Source organism: Pristiophorus japonicus, chromosome 9 (genome assembly GCF_044704955.1).
Source record: "Pristiophorus japonicus isolate sPriJap1 chromosome 9, sPriJap1.hap1, whole genome shotgun sequence".
NCBI classification, from domain to species: Eukaryota; Metazoa; Chordata; class Chondrichthyes; family Pristiophoridae; genus Pristiophorus; species Pristiophorus japonicus.
Window position 1 is genome coordinate 61,319,376 of NC_091985.1, and position 12,363 is coordinate 61,331,738.

The window sequence follows — 12,363 nt, forward strand, 5'->3', positions numbered from 1 at the left end:
TAATTCAAGTTGGACATTCTTTATTGTATTAATGAAACCATGTTAACAGCAAGTTGCATTTTCTATTTCAAATTTTATATTTAATATTTTACTGATGCATGTATGCAAATTTTTATTATAACAATGAATCTCCTGCATTGAATTTAAGTTTGTCATTCTTAAATGTGTTACGTAAACCATGTTACGATCCAGACAGTGATCTGAACCAGCAGCATTTTAAACTGTTGTGACCTCAAGATACTACCTAGTCCATTAAGCTCATGCCATGCCATGTTCTCGTTTGCAGGAGAAGATATCTATCAATCATGCCGAGCAACGGTGGACGGGGGGGGCAGCATTGTTCAGCCGCAGCCATTATCTGAAATCGAAGAGCGTGCGATTGCACTGGTTGGCCGTGATAGCCGTTCGGCCACCACCCGTGGTCTGGCCGCACCCAGCCATGCGTCTCGTGAGTACTTTGCAATTTGTCGAACTGGATTAAAAACAGTGTTAAAAACGTAAGTATGTAACTGATCTATTGTCGTGTAATTATAATGCAAAATGCAATATACTTGTAATGTGCTTATGATGTACTAATGATGTCATGTCATTTCATGCATGCGTAAGAAGCAGGGCATAAGGAGCAGGGATTGCAGCAGCTACAGCTTTCTGGGGTAGTGAAAAGTATTGCTATGTAATGACTCTTAGTAATGTTCACCGTTATGATGACATATTTACACAGCTTATTAGAACATGTATTTTTAAGGTAAACCTGATACACTGGTACGGGTGCAGTTGGCACCGGCACCAGGACCTTTGCCTTCTCCATCAGTGGAGCAGGAGGAACTAAAGGAGCTGGAGCTGGAGGAACCCAATCTCTTTTGTCGCCTCGAGGAGGAGGAGCAGGAGGAGGAAGAAGAGCTGCACGAAACGGCTGTTGATGTGTGCGGGGGGGGGGGGGGGGGGGGGGCGGGGTGGCGGGGATGAGCCTGCGGTCATCTCAATTGAGAGTGATGAGGCAACGGGACCAAGCGGTGTGCAGCTGGCGATGCCAAGGCGCGACATACTGCACACGCCGACCCCACGGAGGCCGGGTCAGCGAGGTGAGCAATCGCTTATCTCGGAAGGGCAGACCGAGTGCAGGGAGATGGTCAGGATAGGTCGCAAGCTTATTCAGGGGTTCCATCAGTTCTCCACGAACTTCTCCAACTGGTCTGTCATGCAAACTGAGTTAGCACGACAGACCTTGGAGGGGATCAGAGAGCAGACCGCCACAACCAATGTCCTTCGGCATGAATTGCTGGCTGCACCCCAAGGTATCGTGTTGGGTCCCAGTGCAACCCCAAGCACACAAGCGTGTACGGAGGATACAGTTCCTCCTGACTAGGAAGACAAACATCGCCATGCTTTGTTTTCCAGTCCCACACCACCACCACGGCAGGAAGTCTTGTCGTTGCCCACTGCACGCCAGCTTCGTCTCAGTCTGCGGGGACCAAAACGGGCGGGTGGTGTTAAAGCACGGGGTGGGAAAGGACCTGAAGGGAAATGTGGCCGCCGTTAGGGAGGGGGGTTGTTTTTTCATAATAATTGTTCATTTTTTTTTTTAAAGTTTGTGTGTTCATTGTTGTTTGGGGTTGGGGGGGGGGGGCGGGTGGGGGGGATGGGGAGGGTGTTGATAAAATATTTTTAATAATTCGTTCTGTTAAATACATTTTTTTATTGAGTTTAACAATTGTTTCTCATAGTTACGTTGAGCATAACATTTTAACAATTGTTCTGCATTAGTTGAGCATTGTATTATTGCAACAAAAGTTTACTTAATTTAAGCATCAATGAAAATGCCAGGCCACTGCAGGCAAGGCAGAAACGTAACTCTACGCAACTGCAACTTTTGCTTAACAGTAAATGTAAATGTGACTATCCACAATGAAAGATCATGAAAAGCGTTCATAAATGAGCTGCTGACGCAACAGCTTAGCAGCAGCGTAATTGCCATTCGGTACTGGTCTTCGGGGGGATGGGGGGCTGGTGGTACCCGGGCTAGATCGCCAGGCTGATTGTCCCCCGCTAGGTCCTCACCAGCCTCTTCTTCCGTGCCGGCTGGCTCTTCCGTCTCCCCTTCTTCTGGAGGTGGACTGCAGCCCCATCTGGCATTAGTTGTCCTCTCCTCATCATAGGCAGTCCCTCGGAATCGAGGAAGACTTTCTTCCACTCCTGAAGTGAGTTATTTGGTAGCTGAACAGTCCAATACGAGAGCTGCAGACTCTGTCACAGGTGGGACAGACAGTCATTGAGGGAAGGGGTGGGTGGGACTGGTTTGCCGCACGCTCTTTCCGCTGTCTGCGCGATTTCTGTAAGCTCTCGGCGTTGAGACTCGAGGTGCTCAGCGCCCTCTCGGATTCACATCCTCTACTAGGTAACCAGCTAGGTTATGCAGCAAGCAACACACCACAGTAAACTCACCGATCCGGTCAGGGTGGTACTGTAGGCTGCCACCAGAATGGTCCAGACATCTGAAGCGCTGCTTTAGGACTCCAATTGTCTTTTCGACGATGTTGCGTGTCGCTATGTGGCTTTCATTGGAACATTTCTCTGCTTCAGTGATGGGATTACGCAGTGGGGTCATCAGCCAACTGGCAAGTCCATATCCCTTATCCCCCAGCATCCAACCGTGACCTTCTGGCTGATTGAGAAACAGGTCAGGCATAGCACCCTCACGCAGGATGTGCGCAACATTCGATGCTGCCAGGAAATGTAGCATTTACTATCATGATTATTTGTTTGTGGTCGACAACAAGCTGCACATTTAGGGAGTGGAATCCCTTTCTGTTATGAAACACCTCCGCGTTCTTTAAGGGGGCTTTCAGGGCAATGTGCGTGCAAGTCTATTGCTCTCTGCACCTTGGGGAAGTCTGCTTTTCTGGACAAACCAATAAACCCTCGCGGTCTGTGCCTCTCTAGTCATAGGGAAGCTTATAAAGTCCATCCTGCGAGCGTAAAGGGCTTTAGTCACCTGCCGAATACAGCAGTGTGTGGCGTGCTGAGAGATATGACAGATGTCGCCAGCTGAAGCTTGAAAAGATCCCGAAGGATAGAAGGCTAGTGCTGCAGTAACTTTCACCTCAATGGACAGTGCGGTGGTTCTAATAGTGCTGGAAGGCTGAAGATTCCCCTTGATGAGCTGGCAAATCTCATCGATAACCTCCTTGCAGAAGCACAGCCTCCTAAGACACGCGTTTTCAGACAAGTTGAGGTAAGATTGCGTTTCTTTGTACCTTCGTTGGCTGTACGCTCGCCTCCTCTGACTCTGTTTACGCATTTCTCTGCCACCTCTTCGATTGATCCTTTCAGAAACCAGCTTGTGAGCAGTTACGAGTAATGGTGCAGAAAGCATAAGCTCCATCACTAGCAATAATTATTTTCACTTGCTATAAATGAACTTTTCACTAAAGAATGTCAATCTATTAAACTACTCTCTCTATAGAAGCCCCAGCCTAACACTGTATACCAATCTACGCTCTCTATTCCAGCCCCAGTCTAACAATAAGGCCCCATCACTTTCAATAATTATTTTCACTTGGTATAAATGCACTTTTCACTAAAAAATGTCTAATTCACTAGGCTACTATTAGTAAAATTAAATATAATTAATAATCTGAGTAGATCTATCTATACAGGATCCTTAAATAACTCAACTATCCAAACATGATTTTTTAGCTGTCTCCACCTTTCCTTCCATCTTCAAAATGGTCCATAGTGCCCATTTCCTTCAGCAAAGCCCGGGAAAAGCAACTATTATCCAGCGATTTTCTCGGTGAGCGCTCAGCCCGGCGAAGTGCCGAAAGTTGGGATAGGCGATGTGCGGGCGATCAGCTTGGTGAAGTGAGCCGAAACTTGGGGGCTTATTTTTCCAGCGATCTTTCTGGCCTAATTTCCACTTTTTGTTCAAAATGAGTGATAGAGATTGGTTTTGGGCGATATATGGGCATTATATGGTCGATGTGAAGTGGAAAGTCTAGTCCCTTGTGTTTGAATCCTAACAGACTGTGTCGAGGTTAATTACTTCAATGAGTGCAAGGACAACCAGCTTTTAATAATAACATTGCATGAAACTTTGGTGCCTAGAATGGGTGTTTTCAGAATTTTATTTTGAAACTCAAGACTGGCTTTAAATATTTTGGATACCCATAACAGAATGTGTTTGTCTGATGTTGGGAAAGTGGTTAAACTAGAGTTGAATATGTTCAAGATTATTGTAGCATTTTGAGTTTGTAAAAATAATTCTTCTTAAAGTGTAATAAAGAACTTTTTGCATTTTGTACATTTTTCTAATCTTGCTTTATAATATTCAGTGATTGAGATTTACTAAACAAGGAAACTTCTGTCTTCCTGGCCTGACCATTAAAAACAAAACAAAAGATCTCATCACTTTACCTGTGTGCTTGTCTATTGTCCCATTTCCCTCCTATGCTGCTTTCAACATTCTCTGTCCTATTTTTATATTAAAAGCTTTAACCCCTCATATTCTGCCTTTTTGCTCCCATTGTCATTTTGGAGGTTAATTCAAGTTATCTTGATCAAGTTATCAAATATCAACTTATTTCCCCAAAGGGTTTTCAGTGGCTAAAAATCAGTTGCAGATTAAGTTTTTCAGTCAATCAGAAGCCCAGTTTCTGAAAATTGACATATCCAGTCAAACTGTGATGGGAAAATTACATCCAAATTCCGAAGGGTTGCTGATTCAAGTTTTAACTCTTCTTAACAATTTATTGTATAGCAGAGGAATAATAACTTATTTACAGCGGTTTATTTCGGCTTTTTTAAATTGAAGGTGAAGGATGTCAAGTTCTAGGAAATGGAATAGCTTTTTCCACGTACCGTGAACAGCAAGGACTCCAGCTACACGGAGGGCCCTCCCCTACTTCACTCCACCTCAGAAGAGCATACCTTATTATATCAATGTGAATCAATCTATTTCCCATCCTCACCAAAATTCTGAATTTGTGTCAGTTTGTGAACAGTTATGTCCTGTGGCCCCTGTTGGGGGATTTACACAATTATGTTTTCACTTGCAGGATTAGTGTGTTTCTAAACTTCGAAATAAGATAGCATGGAACACAGTATTCTATTGGTGCTTAGTTTGATCATATCAAAACTTACCCCAAAAATTCCCTGTTTTCTGGCAAGTGAGTTTCCATTCCATGTCCAGAAAAAAACATGTGATTTGCCACAAGTTACAATTGTGTTGGGGTCTGTAGGGTGAAAATCAGCAGCAAGCACTGACTCATTGGTACTCTGTCCAAAAAAAACACAAAAGCATTGCATTAACCATATGGATTGGCAAATAAAAATAAAATGTACTTTCTCTTCTTAGTCGCATAAACAGTGTCTTATGTGGGGAAAAAAAAAAATCTAGTGCTCCCTTACAAGTTCTAATTTTCAAAATAATTGTGACAAATATTCTGTCCTTTTTTTTTTAAAAAGAGTAAAAATCAACCTGATGTCTCCCAGTTAAAAAGGATACATTTTTGGTGAGCTATGGTGTTGATTGCAGATCAACATCTTTCCTGATGCTGAAAGTCAGTTCCTATTCAACACAGTATCAGCCACCTAAAGTAGTACTTGCTGCAAGTATCCTCTAAGCATATAATTTCTAAAGTTCCAATTTTTCCTCACTGATTACACAATGGGGACCATATTAATTTGAAAATACTTCTCCACAGCAGGTATTGTTTTACTTCTTGTTTTAACTCTTCTCAACAACATATTGTACAACAGGAGAAATAATGAGCATTATTTACAACGGTTTATTTTTTTTTTTTAAACTGAAGGTGAAGAATGTCAAGTTCTAGGAAATGGAAGCTCTATCTTGCCCCACCTCAGAGCATGCCTTATTGTATCAGTGAATTTTTCCATTTCCAATTCTCACTGAGACTCAGAATTTTGTGTCATAGAATCATAGAATCTTACAGCACAGAAGGAAGCCATTCAGCCATCGTGCCGGCTTTTTGAAAGAGCTGCTCAATTTAGTTTGTGAACAGTTATGTCCTGTGGCCGCCGTGTGGATTTACACAATTCAGTTACGAGTTGCAAGATTCTTCTGTTTCTTAAATTGGAGATAAAATAGCATGAGCACAGTTTTCAAAACTTTACCACTGTAGTGGTTCTCTAGTCCAACAGCCTAGACAGTTACTGATTAGCACATTCTGTGAAGTAGGACAGAGTACAAATTTTGCAACTTTTGGATCTTGAAGGTACTTCCACTTTTAATTCTTTTCTGTATTATGCAGTATTTCAGCACTAGTTTCCTGAACTTTCACAGATATATTAAACTGCAACTATGTGAATATTTCATTCACTTAAATTGGCAACTTTTGTGATTTGCACTGTAAAACAAGCAAGCTGAAGTATGTTTATTTCTGTGTAGCTAGCACACATACCTTTATTTCAGCAATTTTGGATTTTTTCTGCCACTCCCATACAGTTAGCATGTGCTCATTGGAGTCATCCACTACACATAAATGCGTACCTGAATCCTAAGGTGTTTAACGAAAAAGACATGAATACATTTAACTTTATACTTACAAAAGCTTGTAACAATAAAAGACAAATTGAATATACAGATACATTCAGTACAGAGTAACAGGTTTGATATTACTGGTCTTAACATCCAGCTCATTCAAATATGAAATTAGTGCTACATTGTGTTGTATTTCACCTTTAAGTCACATATTCCATTGTTCACAAACATACACAACCAGCCTTTTGGTCTTTGATCAAGCTTTTGGTCACTCATCCTAATATCCCCTTATGTGGCTCGGTAACAAATTTTGTTTGAATACGCTCCTGTGAAGCACCATGGGAAGTTTAACTAGGTTAAAGATGCTATATAAATGCAAGTTATTGTTGTTATGAGGAAATGCAATGTGGAAATTCAAATCACAATAGTTTACTACTTCTTAGTGCCAAGTGATGTTACTGCCAATCAATTCTCACAGGGCCTATTTAGATGGCGCCGTTAGACCTCCTTTAACTCTTTGGAGACCAGTTTTTCATATAATTTTCCAATTGTAGTGCATGGTTTGTAGAATTTCTGGATCATTTGCAAAATACACAACAATCAGCGATGAAACGGAATTAACCATTTTGTATGCCTGTAAATTACACGGCTACAATATTTCTTATTGTCAATTTCAAAACCCTCTGATTTAGCTTACCCAATTTTATTTAATTTAAATTTGCTGTCAGGATATTTGACATCACAAGTGTGTGAATATTCAGCAGGAGTCATTGGGTCACTATCAGGAGGAAGAACCTTGGCTGATTTTTCCCTTCACTAACCCAAGAGCCGATTTTGGTACCTCTATTCCCAAGATCGGAATCGAAAGCCTGGATCTTCCTGCTCTGTATGGCTCAGTGCCCACTGAATCACTATGGGAATTTTTTGGCAATCTCCCTTCTGACTACATGCGGTGTCAGCCGAGGCTCAACGGGTAGCACTCTCACGTCTGAGTCAGAAGGTTGTGGATTCAAGTCCCACTCCAGAGATTTGTGCACAAAATCTAAGCTGACACTCCAGTGCAGTACTGAGGGAATTTCTGTCTATGAATGTATGGAGGAATTTTCCAATCTGGCTATACAGCATAAACAAGTTAGCAACAGTCTGGGTGAACTAAAAAAATTGGATCAGTTTTCAACTTACAACTTTTACTGTACATGTCTGGATATGCAGAACAAACATTGGTAAGAATGAATCACTAGCAGAATGCATGGTTTCAAACTTTCTGTGTTACATAATTTCAGAGTCAAAGTAATTAATACCTTCAAACACAGGCAAAGGTATGTGCATTCATCAGTACTATATGAAGTGACAGTTTCTGTAACAATAAATTACCCAGCACAAGCTTTTGAAGTTTGAGTTGGGGTTCATGGGAGAAACTGAGTGCACTGTCAAGTTTTCTTTTCCAATCAGCAAATATTCAAAGCAAAAGCAGTTCAACCCCAGAAGCAATTGGCACTGGTATTACAAATATCAAGGATACTGCAATAAATTAAGTGCAATATTGCTTTCATACTTACAGCTTTTGAGAAGGCCAATGAACCAACTCCTCGTTCAAAAGTTCCAAGGCCAATTATCTGTAGTGTTGCTAGGCTAACCGAATCCCACACTCGCACATGAGGCTGCAGGGGCTGAATTGAAATAATTACAAAGCTTGTGTTTTGACCAAGAGCTTTATATGAGCCATTGCTTATTTAATGGAAATACATTTTCACAATCAAATGACATTTTACTACTAAGCTGTTTAAGCAAAATGTATAATGGCTTCATGAAATATATCCTGTACTCATGATCTCTTGAAAAGGTAAGTCATTTTGTTTTTAACCTTCATTTTAAAATATCACATCGCTGCCCTAATAGCTCAGCAAGTTTATCCAGTGAGTAGCTGAATCATAAACCAAGATGATCCCAGCGTGATACCAAATCTGTGCTGAGTTAGCTGATCTTGGGCATGACAGCTAAGGGGCACTACAATTAACTTCAAAATCTTTGAGTTAGGGAGGATTCCTGCTCCCAACTGCTCTGCAGCAACACTGCTGGAAGTGCACACAAGCAAGAATACAATCAAGCTTGGCAGCTGCATGCCCACTGCAATTGAACAGCACACCAACACTCACAATCAAGTTTCAAACATGAATCATAGAAGATTGGGAGGGGAAGGCATGAGACTCTGACGGGAGCAGTAGGAGAGGAGTTGCGATTGAGAGAAGAAAATTAGCAAGAAAATGTAACTTAAGAAAATGAGATTCATGATCAAAAGAATGGGCAACATTAGAAACCTTATTAAACAGAGAACTGCAGTTCTTTTTCAGAGAGTTACATGCACATAAGAAGATTATATTTGAAAGACAAATCAATTAGACAGTTCAGTATTTCAGCATAGGCAGAAATAATTTCAAACTAATTTACACACTGGGAATATGGGGCTGGAGGAGTTTGTAGAGTTAGAGTGGGTCATTGCATGGAGCGATTTGAAAGCAAGTGTGAGGAGATTACATTTTAAATGGTGGGAGACAGACAGGTAGTATAGGTTAGTGAGGACAGGGATAATGGGCGAGTGAGACAGCATAAGGAATGCTGCGTTTTGCACATGTTGGAGTTTGTAGCAAAATGTGAGGCCAGAAAGGAGGAAATCAGAACCAATTGACTAAAGTATGGATAAGAGTTTCAGTGTTGGAGGGGCTGGAGTAAGGGCATAGGTGGCAATGTTGAGCAGGGAGAATTATTACATTCCTAGATTATTTACAATAGAACAGTGGGGAGGGAACACAATAATTAATGGATACTTCTCTTATGCAGTCCTTCGAAGCGAGGATGACTTGCTTCCGCGCCAAAAAGGGATGAGTCCCACAGGTGTTTTAATGAAGGACCTAATAATCCAGGTCCCGAACTACATGTTGAAGGATGGAAGATGCCTGTGCATGGATTTTTTTTTAAACATGTGGTGGCCACTGCACACCAGCCACCACACAGGCTTGACAGAGCTAGGTCTTGGTCCAGTGGCAAGGATTAACCAAGATGACTGGAAACCAGCTCTGCTGCACGGACCTAGTGCACGGACCCAGCTGGAGGACTACTTTTATTCCAATCCTTCCTGCTCCCCACAGGATAATCACAATTCTTATTTGTATGCAGAAACTGAACAAATGGGGAAGAGGAGGGTTTCTTCAGCAGTAAGTTCTTCAGCGATTTCTTCACTATACAATTACCCTTTTTCACAATTGTTCAGAATATTCATGGACAAAGCTTTGAGAATGACAATGCCTCACTGAACAGCTCCACCAGCCTCCTCCTTTCTGACATAAATTAATTTAAGTCCAAGAAAACCTTACAGTTCAAGAAAGGTTAAATTCAATTTGCCATTGTATTGTACTTGTTTTCATGCCTGTGCCAGAGTAAGGCTAAACCATATATGCAAAACCACAATGTGAGGACTCGATTATCCACCAGAGGATCATCTCCATTATGGCAGATAATGGAGGTTATCCTTTAAAACCGAGCAGGTCATGGAAATTCTGGTGATGCCTAGCAGTTTGACTGTACCACATTCTGCACAATATATTTTTCAAGTATACCAGTACTTACTCTTCCATCTTTATCTACTCCAGCTATCTGTCCTGTAGCAATCTTGATTTTGTCTGGATGAACTGCAAGGCTGCAACAAATTGGTAAAAACAGTGTTAAATATTTTAACATATTCTGCATACATATCATATAATATGCAGAGGTTTAGTCTTTTCTAGGTGGATGCAATTGCGAATTTTGGCTCCAGCTGAAATCTTATTTCGAGGAGAAACTGACGATCCTGAATGTATCGAAGTCAATAAAACAAAATGCCTGAAGCAAAGCTCCATTTCAGTTGGAACCAAAACCATTTCACAGGTTTGTGCTGATCCGTTGGAAAATACTAATTTACTTGCAAGTCAATCGCAGTGAGAGGATCATTGTGATTCAACAGCAACAGTGGGGTCAAGTTTCGGGCTGTGCCTAGAACGGCGCAGCCCCGACATGGACACCCGTTTTTTGCGCCTAAAAGCACGACAAAAATGTACCTCATAATTCTCGGGCTCCCTGCAGGTCCCTCAGAGCTCGGCACGGCGTGCAAATCCAGGGGAGCGGGGCCAAGTCAAATGAGAGAACGTCGTGCCGACAGCCCTGCACGTGCGCGTTGGAGCCCACGCAGTAGCCCATAAACATTGGCACTCGGCCATTTTTAAAGGAACTTAAAGAAAAGTGCTGATTTGTCTCGTGGACCTCTGGAAAGGCTTGGGATTGAATATTGGTGATTTTTTTTGGTGTCTGAAGGAGTGCTTTTAACAGCACTGTTGAAGAAATCACCTGCTGAAATCAGTGAGTGCTGCTTTTCACTGCTAAATTTCCAGAACAGGTGCTGAAGGTGCATGCAAAATAAGGACTTGTGTGTTTTGAAAAATAAGAGTGTCAATTCAATACAGCAATGCAACAAAGTCCACCAAGAACAAAGAATTTCTTGCATGAGAAAGTGGAGATATTAGTCAACGTCATTGAGCAGAGATGGCAGGAGCTGAACACCAGCAACAGAGGTCGCATAAAAGTGCCACCTAAAGAAATGAAGAAACGCTGGAACCAAGTTGCAGAAGATTACTGCGCAGTGGTGCATACCATGAGATCTGGAAGTCAGTGTAAAAAGAAATGGCACGGCCTTGGTCAAGTAGTTAGTGTAAGTAATATTTTCATTTTTTAGTGTAATCGTAATTGTAACGTGCCTATCTGTATGTCGCACCCTGCAGAAAGACACACTCTGTAAAAAGTTAGATTTTACTCTTTGCAGAAGAAATTGGCCCACAACAAAAGGGAAGCAACTCCAACAGGAGGAGGCACACCCAATCTGCATCAGCTGACACCCTTGGAACAGAGGATAGCTGCTATGATGAGTCGTACATGGAGAAAAGCAATCAGTACAGCACAAGCTGGGCCCGCACGCGAGGAAGAGGGCAAGTCCTGAAAATGCATCGTGGCCCTTCAAATCAACCTGCTGCCTGGCCTGCTATGTGTGAGAGTACTCATGCCACCCATCCTGCCCCTCATTTGACATTTGACTGTTCTGATGTATTTTGCAGAACATGATGATGCTGTCAACCCTGAAGTTACAGAACAAGAACCAGATGCAGACGATCCAGACTGGATGATGGCGCCGATGACTGAAATGTCTACAGGGGAGAGCTTCCAAATTAATGTTTATGAGCTCCCATTAAGGGGCATCAGAGTTTCAACCCCTTGCATAGGTTCTGGTTCCACCTTCCATGGTTTTGATTCTGATGTTGCGCGTCCCAGTGACGCTGCTGGTGTAATGCAGCAGTTTACAGCCAGTGCACCACCGTTCGAGCCTGTGCCTCCCACTCGCATAGGTTCTGGTTCCACCTTCCATGGTTTTGATTCAGACGTTGCGGGTCCCAGTGGTGCTGGTGATATCATGGAGCAGTTTACACCCATTCACCCACCATCCCAGCCCACGGCTCGTACTCAAGTGCTGCTGTCTGGAACACCGAGTGCCCCACCATCCCAGCCCGCACCTCTCTCTCTAGTGCTGCCATCTGGAACACAGAGCGTCCCACCGTCCCAGCCCGTGCCTCCCAGTGCAGTGGTGCCGCGAGGCAGACCCAGGCAGAGGAGAAGATTATTGGAGACATGCTCTCCTGAGATGCAACGTGCAACAGATGCGGCTCAGGTTGTGGCATTGGGTATGGAGACCAATGAGCTTAGCCGATCACTCATCGGTAGCATCAGTGCAGTGGGTGAAGAGGTGACGGTCCTGACAGGAGAAATAACAGTAATGACACGGGAAC

The 12,363-nt window shown here is 42.6% G+C and overlaps 1 protein-coding gene across 6 annotated transcripts in view; it reads right to left on the minus strand.

Moving 5' to 3' along the window:
* Nucleotides 1-12,363, minus strand: part of LOC139273066 (echinoderm microtubule-associated protein-like 4) — a 417,356-nt gene that overhangs the window by 92,519 nt on the left and 312,474 nt on the right. For all 6 annotated transcript variants that reach the window (XM_070889382.1, XM_070889383.1, XM_070889380.1 and 3 more), the window contains 4 exons: nt 10,124-10,193; nt 8,059-8,169; nt 6,420-6,515; nt 5,140-5,274 (listed from right to left, as the gene is read on the minus strand). In XM_070889382.1, the coding sequence (XP_070745483.1) occupies nt 5,140-5,274; nt 6,420-6,515; nt 8,059-8,169; nt 10,124-10,193 (412 nt within the window). The remainder of the gene's footprint in view (nt 1-5,139; nt 5,275-6,419; nt 6,516-8,058; nt 8,170-10,123; nt 10,194-12,363) is intronic.